General features: G+C 44.4%; 1 protein-coding gene across 1 annotated transcript in view; it reads left to right on the top strand.

Moving 5' to 3' along the window:
• Positions 1 to 12,860, top strand: part of prkdc (protein kinase, DNA-activated, catalytic subunit) — a 43,290-nt gene that overhangs the window by 26,795 nt on the left and 3,635 nt on the right. Inside the window, exons 52-78 of the mRNA XM_029626308.2 lie at positions 9 to 120; positions 219 to 346; positions 851 to 1,000; positions 1,160 to 1,333; positions 1,524 to 1,622; positions 1,706 to 1,916; positions 2,236 to 2,419; positions 2,629 to 2,823; positions 3,053 to 3,168; positions 3,850 to 3,981; positions 4,186 to 4,368; positions 6,215 to 6,426; positions 6,608 to 6,746; positions 7,108 to 7,293; positions 8,222 to 8,446; positions 8,643 to 8,751; positions 8,938 to 9,040; positions 9,150 to 9,315; positions 9,477 to 9,651; positions 9,877 to 10,070; positions 10,165 to 10,345; positions 10,637 to 10,797; positions 10,902 to 11,113; positions 11,438 to 11,525; positions 11,652 to 11,795; positions 12,309 to 12,519; positions 12,648 to 12,715. Of these exons, the coding sequence (XP_029482168.2) occupies positions 9 to 120; positions 219 to 346; positions 851 to 1,000; positions 1,160 to 1,333; positions 1,524 to 1,622; positions 1,706 to 1,916; positions 2,236 to 2,419; positions 2,629 to 2,823; positions 3,053 to 3,168; positions 3,850 to 3,981; positions 4,186 to 4,368; positions 6,215 to 6,426; positions 6,608 to 6,746; positions 7,108 to 7,293; positions 8,222 to 8,446; positions 8,643 to 8,751; positions 8,938 to 9,040; positions 9,150 to 9,315; positions 9,477 to 9,651; positions 9,877 to 10,070; positions 10,165 to 10,345; positions 10,637 to 10,797; positions 10,902 to 11,113; positions 11,438 to 11,525; positions 11,652 to 11,795; positions 12,309 to 12,519; positions 12,648 to 12,715 (4,258 nt within the window). The remainder of the gene's footprint in view (positions 1 to 8; positions 121 to 218; positions 347 to 850; positions 1,001 to 1,159; positions 1,334 to 1,523; positions 1,623 to 1,705; positions 1,917 to 2,235; positions 2,420 to 2,628; positions 2,824 to 3,052; positions 3,169 to 3,849; positions 3,982 to 4,185; positions 4,369 to 6,214; positions 6,427 to 6,607; positions 6,747 to 7,107; positions 7,294 to 8,221; positions 8,447 to 8,642; positions 8,752 to 8,937; positions 9,041 to 9,149; positions 9,316 to 9,476; positions 9,652 to 9,876; positions 10,071 to 10,164; positions 10,346 to 10,636; positions 10,798 to 10,901; positions 11,114 to 11,437; positions 11,526 to 11,651; positions 11,796 to 12,308; positions 12,520 to 12,647; positions 12,716 to 12,860) is intronic.

Below are 12,860 nucleotides of genomic sequence, written 5' to 3'. Positions count from 1 at the left end.
TGTTGCAGGTATATCCAGTCCCTGACCAACAACCTGGCCTTCACCAGATATAAGGAGGTCTACTCTGCAGCCGCTGAGATCATCGGTCTTATCTTGAAGAACATGACTGAAAAGGACAGTGTATGTTAACTTGTCCTCTTGATAATCCTAAACCCAAATGATGGACTTTATTTACTTTTTATTTGAACATGATTCAACATGTTTTTTCTTTCTTTCAGCAACCTGATGCATCGCTGCTCAGTCTCACTGTAAATAAATTAAAAGATCTGAAGAAAAAAGACCTGGATGACAAATTCATTATCTGCTTGAGCAAAGTTTCCAAACACTTTCCTCCCTTTATGGACCGGTAAGAGTAGTGTTTTTATCTTGTAACTTCCTGAAACACCATGATCTAGTAAGCTAGTTCAGCCCAGGTCCATCAGTGCCTTAGGCGCTAAAACTGAAGTAAATAATTTAGCTAATTCACTGGATACAAAATTAACTGGGCTAAAAGTGAAGCTGCACTCCTTCACTGTCATACATTTCCGACTTACTTTGATAATGCTCCTTTTGTTAGGAAGGATTTACAAATATTTGTAGATAAACATCGGGTCACCTCGATTAGAATGGATTCTGGAGGAAGACTTCCTGGCTGGTTTGCTCTAATCAAATCTGGGCAATTTACCCAGTTATTTTGATACGCAAGGCTACTTTCTAAATACACAAAGCAGATTTATGAGAGTTTGTAAACATTTTTGCTGTACTGTTTACACCTGTTGTATCCTGTTCACATGACAAATAAAGTTGATTTTGATTTGACTTACAATAATGTGTGTTTGTGTGTGCGCGCACACTTGTGTGTCTATATTAGGTTTGTCAACGTAGTGTCCTACCTGCTGCCGAAGCTGCACGGCATGTTGAAGACCCACTGTCTGGAGTGTGTTTTCAGCCGGGCCGAAGTCATCCCAGACATCTACCTGCTGTTGAAGACCAAGGGATTCACCCAGATCATGGCCCACAGGTTTGCACCCTACACACACGCACATATATGGCCTGGACTAAAAAGCTTGGTCAATTGGAGAATCTCCAGTGTAATCGCTTTTTAGTCCAGGACCAGCCTTAATCAGTGTCAGACATAAACTCCGGTAGAAACCACATGACGTTGTTGCCGTTCTCCTAGGGATGAGGTGAGACAGAGAGTGTGTCTGGACATCATCCACAAGATCCTGGCCAAGCTGAAGCCAGCGGAGCTCCAGGAGGTCCTGGGAGCCGTCACAGCATTCATCTCCCACCCCTCGCCGGCCTGCAGAGAGAGGATGTACGACATCCTCATGTGGATTCAGGATAACTACAGGTTGGTACAGTGCTCATTTTAGGACAGCCTCACCGCATTGATTCAATCACCATGCCTCACGCTTACACAACAACAGTTTAGTTCCTATTTGGACCCCACCACAATGCCCCCTATAATTGCTCTAATGTTGATGCTCGGGAAATTACGGATACAATGATTGTGAAAGGCTAACGAAGTCATTTGTTTTCAGTGATGTAGAGAGTCAGTCTGACAGTGTTTCGGTGGAAGTGTTCAACGAGGCAAAGGAAACCCTGCTTCAGGGACTTACCGATGGAAACCAAGGGCTGCAGTAAGTACTTATCTTACATGTGGCATAAAAGTAATTTCTCATAAAGTAGTGTCTGTAGCATTCTGCCTCCCCTCAATCTGCAGGCTGTACGTGCGTAACTTCTGGAGCCACGAGAAGCGCCTGCCCAAAGCCACCCTGGAGCGCATGCTGGTGTTGCTGCACTCTCTATACTCTAGTCGCATCGAGGAACACTTCCTCAGTCTGGCCACTAACCTGCTCCTGGAGATGACCAGCCAGAGTCCAGACTACACACGCAACATGTTTGAGTACCCGCTGTCCGAGTGCAAGTTCCAGGTCAGGAGACTGTGACCACCGTAGAAATCAAATAATTTATTTCTAGATCATTCTTTCAAGATTGTTATTTTTAGAACATTCTATTTCTATGAAGTGACTAATATAGGCTTCAGCCTGTAAAGAATGCACATTTTGATAGATGTACTTTAACAAAACAATGTGACAGAAAAGTACATTAAAATGTATCTTTTCAGGTTTATAACATTTAAATGTGAATTCCACACATGATCACGAAAGACACAGACATCTACTACTGTGGGGAAATCTGCAATAAGACTGTAGAGCAAAGTGTTTTGATGACGTTTTCTCTCTCTTCAAGGACTATGTGATTGATTCGAACTGGCGTCTCAGGAGCACCGTCCTAACCCCGATGTTTGTGGAAACTCAAGCCACACAGGGAGCCACGCAGGGCCTGGAGAGCTCCACGTCTCAACCAGGGACCGTGAGGAACCAGCTCCGAGCAACACAAGGCTCACTGGAGTTCAGCCAGACTCAAGCTCCAGGTATGTACGTCCCCTTTCCTTCAAAAAGCCTTTGAAACTGAGATATTCAGTTGGTTTGGGGTATGGGGGTGAGTTAGCTATGACTAACCAGCTGTAACTAACTAAATGTTAGCTATACATTTGAGTTAACTCTTTGATAGTGTTTAGCATGCTTGTGTTTTTTGTGTGGTTACGTGCGTTTTATATTGTTTTGTTTCCCTGTATTTCAGGCCGGCGCTCCGCCTATAACTGGTTGACCGGCAGCAGCGTGGACACCCTGGCTGAGTACTCGCTGTCCTCTGAGTCCCTTTCCGCTCTACTCGTGTTCGACAAGAAGAAGCCGGCTGCTTGGAGGCCCACCGGGGACGGCTTTGGCACCAGGCGCCTCGCCTCGCCTTCTGACGAGGGTGACAGCCGCAGCAAAGGCTAGTCTCAAGTCTCATACCACCATTTGATGTTATTCCTTTTGTTTAAAAATGATAACACAATAGTCTCAGAATGAACATGGACCAGGACATAAAGAATAAGAAACAGATTTTTTTTTTTTCATTGCAAAGAAAACATTTTTCTCCAAATGTTTTCCGTTGTGTGCACTTATGGATACTGTATGTCTATCAGCTGTCAATGTCCTGTTTGTCTGCTTCCCTTCAACAGCTCAGAGTGAACAACGCGCCGACATCCTGAGGCTGAGGAGACGCTTCCTCAAGGACCAAGAGAAAGTCAGCTTGGGCTTCGCCAAGAAGGAAATACGCCACCAAAGACATGAGAAGGCAAGCGTCAAGAAAGCCCCTTTTTAAGTGAAGGAGTTATACACAGAGTGTACAAAACACTAGGAAAACCTAATATTGAGTTGCACCCCCCTCCCTTTGCCTTCAGAACAGCCTAAATTCAGCGGGGAATGGACTCTACAAGGTGTCAAAAACATTCCACAGGGTTGCTTGCCCATGTTGACCCGAATGTTTCCCACAGTTGTGTCAAGTTGGCTGGATGTGTTTTGGGTGATGGACCATTCTTGATACACATGGGGAAACTGTTGAACGTGAGAAACTCCGTAGCGTTGCACTCAAACCAGTGCGCCTGGCACCTACTACCATACCCTGTTCAAAGTCACTTAAATATTTTGTCTTGCCATTCACCCTCTGAATGGCACACAATCCATGTCTCAAGGCTTAAAAATGCTTCTTTAACCTGTCTTAACTGTCTTTAACTTCTCTTCATCTACACTGATTTTGATGTGGATTTAACAGGTAACCTCAATAAGTGATCATAGCTATTACCTGGTTTCATCTGGTGAGCCTGAAAGAGCAGGTGTTCCTAATGTTTTGTACACTCAGTGTAGATCAAATGCATATTGGTTCTGTATTTGTAGTTATCTGCATTTCAATCTTTTTTTGCTTGAGTTTTATGCTGCCATTTTGTCTTCTAACTGGCCGGGTTATGTGTTAACTTAGGACAAGATGGCCGACCAGAGGCTAAGAAAGGAGGCCCAGGTCACTCTGTACCGCAGCTACAGATCCGGAGACTTGCCTGATATCCAGATCCAGCACAGTAGCCTCATCGCTCCCCTGCAGGCTCTGGCACAGGTCTGTCCCACCTCTGGTGGATGGCCACCCCACTGTTACGTCACTTTCATTTACTATACTCACTTTACTTTTGTTTAACATTTCACTTTGGGTAATAAAAAGTAGTGCTCTGTGTTGTGGGAGAGCAGAACACACATTTCCATCTCATCATTGCTGGACTCAAGTTCTCCTCTACTTCATTTTATTCTAAATGTCTTTCCCCAGAGAGATCCCACTCTGGCCAAGCAGCTGTTCAGCTCCCTGTTTGCTGGTGTCCTGCAAGAAATGGACGGCTTGGAGAAGTCTAATGAGGAGAAGAAGAGGATCAAGGAGGAGCTACTGAGGGATATGAACGGGTTCCTAAGCAAGAGTACCCTTTACTTTCCTCCTTTTGTTGCATGTGTGCAGGTTCGAGACTTCTCACGTTTTTTTCACTGTGTGTAGAGGATGGTTCAGTTGTTTTAGGTCAGTTATTTTGGTATTATTGTGGAATATTTCTCATATGTTGGCATCTGCATTTGTAATACTTGAATCTTTGCCATCTCTGCTACAGTTGAAGTTGGAAGTTTACATACCCTTAGATTGGAGTCATTTAAAACTCATTTTTCAACCACGCCACAAATGTCTTGTTAACAAACTATAGTTTTGGCAAGTCTGTTAGGACATCCACTTTGTGCATGACACAAGTAATTTTTCCAACAATTGTTTACAGACAGATTATTTAACAATTCCAGTGGGTCAGAAGTTTACATACACTAAGTTGACTGTGCCTTTAACCAGCTTGGAAAATGACAGAAAACGATGTCATGGCTTTAGAAGCTTCTGATAGGCTAATTGACATTATTTGAGTCAATTGGAGGTGTACCTGTGGATGTATTTCAAGGCCTACCTTCAAAGCTCAGTGCCTCTTTGCTTGACATCATGGGAAAATCAAAAGAAATCAGTCAAGACCTCAAAAAAAAAATGGTGGATCTCCACAAGTCTGGTTCATCCTTGAGAGCAATTTCCAAACGCCTGAAGGTACCGCGTTCATCTGTACAAACAATAGTACGCAAGTATAAACACCATGGGACCACGCAGCTGTCATACCGCTCAGGAAGGAGATGCGTTCTGTGCAAATCAATCCCAGAACAACAACAAAAGACCTTGTGAAGATGCTGGAGGAAACGGGTGCAAAATATCTGTATCCACAGTACAACGAGTCCTACATCGACACAACCTGAAAGGCCGCTCAGCAAGGAAGACGCCACTGCTCCAAACCCGCCATAAAAAAAGCCAGACTACAGTTTGCAACTGCACATGGGGACAAAGATCGTACTTTTTGGAGAAATGTTGTCAGGTCTGATGAAACAAAAATAGAACTGTTTGACCATAATGACCATCATTATGTTTAGCGGAAAAAGGGGGAGGCTTGCAAGCTGAGGGAACACCATCACAACCGTGAAGCACAGGGGTGGCAGCATCATGTTACGGGGGTGCTTTGCTGCAGGAGGGACTGATGCACTTCACAAAATAGATGGCACCATGAGGCAGGAAAATGATGTGGATTTATTGAAGCAACATCACAAGACATCAGTCAGGAAGTTAAAGCTTGGTCGCAAATGGGTCTTCCAAATGAACAATGACCTTAAGCACACCTCCAAAGTTGTGGCAAAATGGCTTAAGGACAACAAAGTCAAGGTATTGGAGTGGCCACCACAAAGCCCTGACCTCAATGCTATAGAAAATGTGAGGGCAGAACTGAAAATGCGTGTGCGAGCAAGGAGGCATACAAACCTGACTCAGTTACACCAGCTCTGTCAGGAGGAATGGGCCAAAATTCACCCAACTTATTGAGGGAAGTATGTGGAAGGCTACCCGAAACGTTTGACCCAAGTTAAACAATTTAAAGGAAATGCTACCAAGTACTAATTGAGTGTATGTAAACATGTGACCCACTGGGAATGTGATGAAAGAAATAAAAGCTGAAATAAATCATTCTCTCTTCTATTATTCTGACATTTCACATTTTTAAAATAAAGTGGTGATCCTAACTGACCTAAGACAGGGAATTTTTACTAGGATTAAATTTCTGGAATCGTGAATCTGAATTTAAATGTATTTGGCTATGGTTTATGTAAACTTCCGACTTCAACTGTATGTTGTGGGCGTGCATGTATTATTCATTGCATACAGTAAGAAAAAATGTGATGCATTCACAGAAATACCCAGTGAACAAGATGATTTGCAAGATGACTGGTGTGTGTTTTTGCAGGACATGAGCTACCAGCACAAGGATCTGCTCCAGATGCAGCCTGCAGCAGTGAGCTCCAGCTGCCTGGCCAGCCTCCAGCAGCCCACTGGCATCCTGTTGCTGGAGGAGGGCTTGGTCCAGGGCTGCAGCCCCGAAGAGCCCCCTGCCAAACGGGCCCGCGGCGGACGCAAAGAGGTCCCTCCAGACACAGAGAAATGGATTCATCTGGCAAAGTATGTAACGGTAGTTTGAGGATCTAATAAAAGGGAATCATAATTATAGGTTGGATTTATTTCTGCAGAGCCCTTTTTCAAGTGCTAAACATGCGTTAGCTGTACACACACACACACCTCATCTAATACAGTACTATACATTTGAATTTGTGGTATTGTTTTTCCTTTTTATCTCCTCCAGACTCTACAGATCTCTAGGCGACTACGATGTCGTTCGGGGGATCTTTGGCGGCAAGATTGGGACCAAGTCAATCACATGCACTGCTCTGCAAGCGGAAGCCAGCAGCAACTATGCTGAGGCAGTGAGGCTCTACAACGAGGTAATGCATTGAGAATTCAATTCAATTGCCTCATTGAGATGTGATTATTTGTGCAAGTACATGTGTATAAAAGGAATACAGATACAACACCGACATCCAACAAATCAATGTTTTTAAGTTTGCTGGTCCTGGAGTAGATGGTACTCCTGTTACTCTATCACCCCATAGTGTATTATAAGACTTATAAGCATTCATAACAGCATTCATAACAGCTCACCGCTCCTTACAACAGTCATCGTAACTGCATTAAAGGTTATACATGCAGTCATATTGCATTACACACAGGTGGTTTATAAAAAGTGTTACCAAATATAACACCTTTTAACGTTGATGCTCACGTTGATGTTCCTCAACGCGGCAGGCGCTCAACACGGAGTGGAGTGACGGCGAGCCCACGGACACAGAGAAGGACTTCTGGGAAATGGCGGCCCTGGAGGCATACAGCCATTTGACAGAGTGGAAGTCTCTGCAGTACTGCTCTATCGTCAACATCGACCAGGAACAGCCAGTCAACCTGGACAAGATGTGGGCAGAACCCTTCTATCAGGTAATCCCATCCCACAGAGTTGGATAGAGGGCTTGACACAGCCTGCATGAGTTGTGCCATTGAAGCCTTTCACCATTTTTAAAGTAGTCAACTGGGTGGGACTTCCTATGGGGTAAGGAGGGATCATAGAATAAATGACAAACCACAAAATTAGGTATTTGCTTTTATTTAGTCTATTTATAGTATGTATGTACTATATCAAAGCTATCTACCGTAGCAGTTTGCTTTTGTCTTGCACGATGGATTGTATTCAGGAATGTGTGTGTTGGTGTCACAAGAATTTTCAATCCCAATGATGATAACTAAACAATTATTTAAGCTTTGACCAATCCCTGAGGTTCGTAAGACCCTGGGTTTAATAATAATTAAACAAAGGTTGGTTCTTTATTCACGAGAATGTTCTGAAGTCCATAATACAAAGACATGTCATTTTATAACTCTCACCCCCCCTACCTACCTACACACTGACACACAAACAGTACGGGGATTACACACACACACACACAAACAGTAGGTGGGATGTATCTTTCCCCACAGTTCACATTCCTCGTTTACCGTTCTCTCCCTCCCGAGATTAGAGGGACCTTGACAGCGTCTCTTTCCTGTCGTAAGTTTTTCAAAGTTCCAACCAGGTCAGGTCATGAATAGTTTAATTGTCCTCTGTGATGTCTTAGTCACACACACATTTCTCTCCCTTACTTGTCTCGACCAAATCTTATTGGACTTTAGTCTAATTATTCTTTATACATTTTACATGTCTAATAATTACGTTAGTCTAATTATTCTTATACGTGTTACATAATCTAATAATTATGTTTCAAGGTGGAATTCTTTAGTCATTACCTTAAACATATAAATTCCCTTATCAGTTGGCTTTTGACTTGCACGATGGATTGTATTCATGAATGTGTGTGTTGGCTTTTGACAGGAAACATACCTGCAGTATATGATGCGCAGTATGTTGAAGCAGCTGCAGCTGGGGGAGAGGGACCAGGCTCTGCTCAGCTTCGTGGACAGTGCCATGAAGGTGGAAGAGCGCAAGGCCCTGCTGGAGAGCCACTACAGCCAGGAACTCAGCCTGCTCTACATCCTGCAGGAGGACTACGACCGCGCCAAGTATTACGCCAACAACTGCTTGCAGGTCTTCATGCAGGTCAGTGGCACCACAAGATGACAGATACTGCTACTGTAGTTACTGCTAGTGTGCGAGGGGGGAAGGATTGTAGGAAACGTGGTTAGTGTCGATGGAGTAGTGCAGACAGAGTCAGTTGTCATTTAAATATGGAGGTGCCTGATCACACTCAATCACTCACTCACTTGTACATTTCCTCTCTCATGTCTCTGTGAAGAACTACTCTAGTGTGGACTCTCTGCTGAACCGCAGCCGGTTGACCATTCTGCAGTCGGTGCAGGCTTTGACAGAGATCCAGGACTTCCTCCAGTTCATCACTGGAGAGGGTGAGTGCCCCCCAATCGCGCTAATTTTGATCTGAGGCACCATATCATCTTGCTATTTTGTGACCAACTGGGGTTCGAACCCGGGTTACCGGTGTTAGTCCACTGAGCTATCTCGCTGTTTTGATTCACCATAATATCCTGCATAGGTGACAAAATATATGTTCTATTTATCTCTTTTTGTCGTAGTTTCCATTAACTCCCTACAAAACCTCATTAGACGATGGATTGACCGCTACCCTGACGCCAAAATGGATCCAATGAATGTATGGGATGATATCATTACGTCTCGGTAAGAGGTTGTTTCTTTTTTTTGAAGAAGAAGAAAATGTCTATATAATGCAGGGTGTGTGGTTTCTTTGTACTGTCAAAATATCCCCTTCTACCTGCCCATGGTCCAGATGTTTCTTCCTGGACAAGATATGCGAGAAGCTCAGCAACCAGACCACTAGTGACACCATGGAGGTAGACGGGGCAGAGCTGGACCAAGCCCAGGACCTCGACACTATCGTCAAGGACTGCAAGTTTAGTATGAAGCTATGCATGGCTGACAGCGCTTGGAAACAGGTGAGATCTTAGTCTGTCTCCCGATGCTCTCCAGAACCGAGGGGCTCTTGCTCACAGCCGAGGCCATGTGTTTTTGTTTGATCATTGTCCATTGTGGATGTCCTCCCGTGGCCACACAGGAAGTGAAACATTGCACCTTTTTAAAATGCTTTTCATTCCAGAGCAACTTCCCTGTAGCCACCAAGCTGCTGAAGGAGCTCCACCGAGAGGCCAAGACTCAGAGAGCCTGGCTGCTGCGTTGGGTCCACAGCTTCAGTCGCTTCAGCCACAAACGCAGCCTGGGTCAGGGGCCCGTGGAGCAGATCGCCACCATGCTGAAGGCTATCCCACTGCTGGGTAAGATCATGGATACTTGGAGGTTTGTTATGGCCAGTTATGGACTGTCCTGGGATCAATAGTGTCCAAACCATTTGCCTGAGTTTGATTAAGCTCCTCAAGTGTTGTAAAAAGGACTACATAAATCTTAATTTTATTCAGTGAGCAAGTTTGTTAAGAAAAATGGGTGCATGTTGCCTCAACGTGACATGGTGCAGCCCTTACGTTCAGTCTTGTCCTCTATAGATGACCTTCAGGCCGAGTGCCAGAGTGCCAGCGGCCATGTTTTCAGAGAACAGAAGATCCTGTTGGGAACGTCCTACCACATCATGGCCTCGGCTGTGAGCAGGAGCCCCTCAGTTCTGGAGAGCATCGGGAGAGAGAAGGCAGACAGAGTTCTGCAGCTAGCTGGGTCTTCCTCAACAGCTAGTCAGCAGAAGGTATACAATTATGGGGCATCATTTGTAACCTGCTGTATTTTTTCAAAAAGATGAATTCCGTGCCACATAAGAACATTTCTAACCCTTTGTGCAGGCGGTGGTAGGGCTGCAGGTGCGAGCTCTGGAGTTGTTCAGTGGTGCCGTGAGGAGGGCGGATGAGGAAGTCCAGTCCTACACTCAGGAGTGTTTAGACACCAGCGGCATCGTCGAGGCCTACATGGCTCTGGCCAACTTCTGTGACCAAAGATTGCGTGAAGAGGAGCAAAGCAGTAACAGTGAGTCCCTCCAGCACCTCTGACTTTAGCCCTAGTTTCCTGGAAAGATGAGTGTATCACTATGTACGATTTGGTCCCTGGTTAGATGTAATTGTTACGCTGAGTTTTGTTAAGCATCAGACAGTATCAGTTGTCATTGTATAATGTCTTTAGTAGATTCCAGCTGAAATAGGACTGACATTTAGTTAGGGAAACCAACTATTAGACACAGTAATGTACCCTTATTGCTGTTTAGGCAGTGACTAATCGTCTAATCACTACTAACGTGTCTATCTGGATGTTGTCTTGTAGTTAGTGATTTCCCTGAGCTGGCCACCCTGCCTGTTCACGTGGTAGAGAGCATGCTCAAAGCCCTGAAGCTGAACTCAGAAGAGGCCCGGCTCAGGTTCCCCCGTCTCCTGCAGATCATCGAGCTCTATCCTGCTGAGACTCTGGACCTCATGGCCAAAGAGGTAGGGAGCCTACCAGGGTCCGGGTCCATAAGAAAGCTTTTCCTCAAAATACTATAGCTTTGTTTAGAATTAGCAGCTCAAAGTTCCCATGTTGTGGTTGACAGATGGTGACGGTGCCCTGCTGGCTGTTGATTGGCTGGATCAGTCAGATGATGGCCTTGTTGGACAAGCCCGAGGCTGTGGCGGTGCAGCATATGATTGGTCAGATTGCAGAGTGCTACCCCCAGGCGCTGGTCTACCCCTACATGATCAGCAGTGAGAGCTACCACTTTGAGGACTCGGCCAGTGGACACAAACACCAGGAGTTTGTCAACAGGTACTGTACTGCTTCCACCCTGGCTGTCTACTCAGCTCGCCAAAAGACCATGGACGCTGAATTTTGAATCATACTATCACATAGTAACAAATTGTGTTACTAGACATGGATCCAGTATCAAGCAATGCCGAACAGTTCAGTGTTCACTACAGTGTATTTTATTACGCTTTATGTTACAGTCCACTATTTACCTGTATGGAATTTATTCAAAAATTACATCTGCTCATAACCTAGCCTATTCCTTTGGGATTCATTGAAACAAGCACCACTAGGAATAATTGGTATTTTATAATAACTGCTACGGGTGATGTGTGTGTTGGACAGGCTCAAGTCCCTATTGGATAAAGGCGGTGCTGTGCGGGACTTTGTTGATGCCCTCCAGCAGCTAACAAACCCTGAGATGCTTTTCAAGGTGGTTGATGATTACAACATTGAAACAAGTGAACCATTTTCTTATTGCGGTCATCAGTGGTTGTTGATTCTTCTCAGTTCATTTTGAGGTGTAGATTCTGATAACATTTTCATGTGATTGTCACAGGATTGGTGGGACGATGTAAAAACTGAATGTGAGAAAACGAGTTTCGATAAGAAGAGGATGAGGAACATGTATGAAGAAATGTATTCTTCCCTCTGCGATCAGAAGTCACAAGGCCTTGGCGCATTCCGCCAGAGGTTTATACAGGTTGGCATCTTCACATATCATAAAAACACAGATACAGGTATACTTGTCATATACAGTACATTCGGTAATAATTCAGACCCCTTTACTTTTTCCACATTTTGTTATGTTACAGCCTTATTCTAATTATTATATATTTTTATTCTCATCAACCTACACACAATACCCCATAGAAATGTTTCAAAATGTATTATAAATATTTTTTTAAACAGATACCTTAGTATTCAGACCCTTTGCTATGAGACTCAAAATTGAGCTTGGGTGTATCCTGTTTCCATTGATCACCCTTGAGATGTTTCACAACTGTGGGAAGCATTGGAGTCAACATGGGCCAGCATCCCTGTAGAACACTTTCAACACCTTGTAAGAGTCCATGCCCTGACGAATTGAGGCTGTTCTGAGTGCAAAAGGGGGTGCAACTCAGTATTAGGAAGGTGTTCCTAATGTTTTGTATACTCGTGTATATCATACATGTTATTATATTCCACTGAAATCACTCATTTCGGTGCACTCTAGAAATTTGCCAAGGAAGTGGAGAAGTGGTTGGGCCGTGGTGGTGCCAAGCTTTTTGAGAAGCGGAGAGACAAGGCCTTCCTGAGGCAGGTGGACACAGACCTGATAAGATCCATGCGCGAGTTCCAGAAAGAGCCAGGGAACCTGAAGGAATACTCCCCCTGGCTGAGCGGCTTCAAAGCCGACTCACTCCGGAACGAGCTGGAAGTCCCAGGTCAGTAGGGATGCAACGTTTCTCATGTCAAGTTATACGCAGGTGATGCCATTTTGCTTTCCAGCCGTCACTTTATGTATAATATATGATCACCAATAGTATGTGATTTATCTCCTCTTGTCTTTTAGGGCAATATAACAGCAGATCCAAACCTTTGCCAGAGTATCATGCAAAAATTACAGGATTTGATGAAAGGGTATGATCCAAAGCTGTTATTTCCACTTCCTGTTGTTCTCTTGACCATCACTTTAGCCTCTATTTCAATTGAATATGTTGCTGTTTGCAACCCTGAATGTTACTTCGGGGTCCTTTTTATATCTAGGCATGGATATAATCTAGGG

This window comes from Oncorhynchus nerka, linkage group LG22, assembly GCF_034236695.1.
Source record: "Oncorhynchus nerka isolate Pitt River linkage group LG22, Oner_Uvic_2.0, whole genome shotgun sequence".
In the NCBI taxonomy this organism is placed as follows: Eukaryota; Metazoa; Chordata; class Actinopteri; order Salmoniformes; family Salmonidae; genus Oncorhynchus; species Oncorhynchus nerka.
The sequence above is the reverse complement of the archived record's forward strand: the minus strand, read 5'-3'. Positions and strand labels throughout refer to the sequence as shown.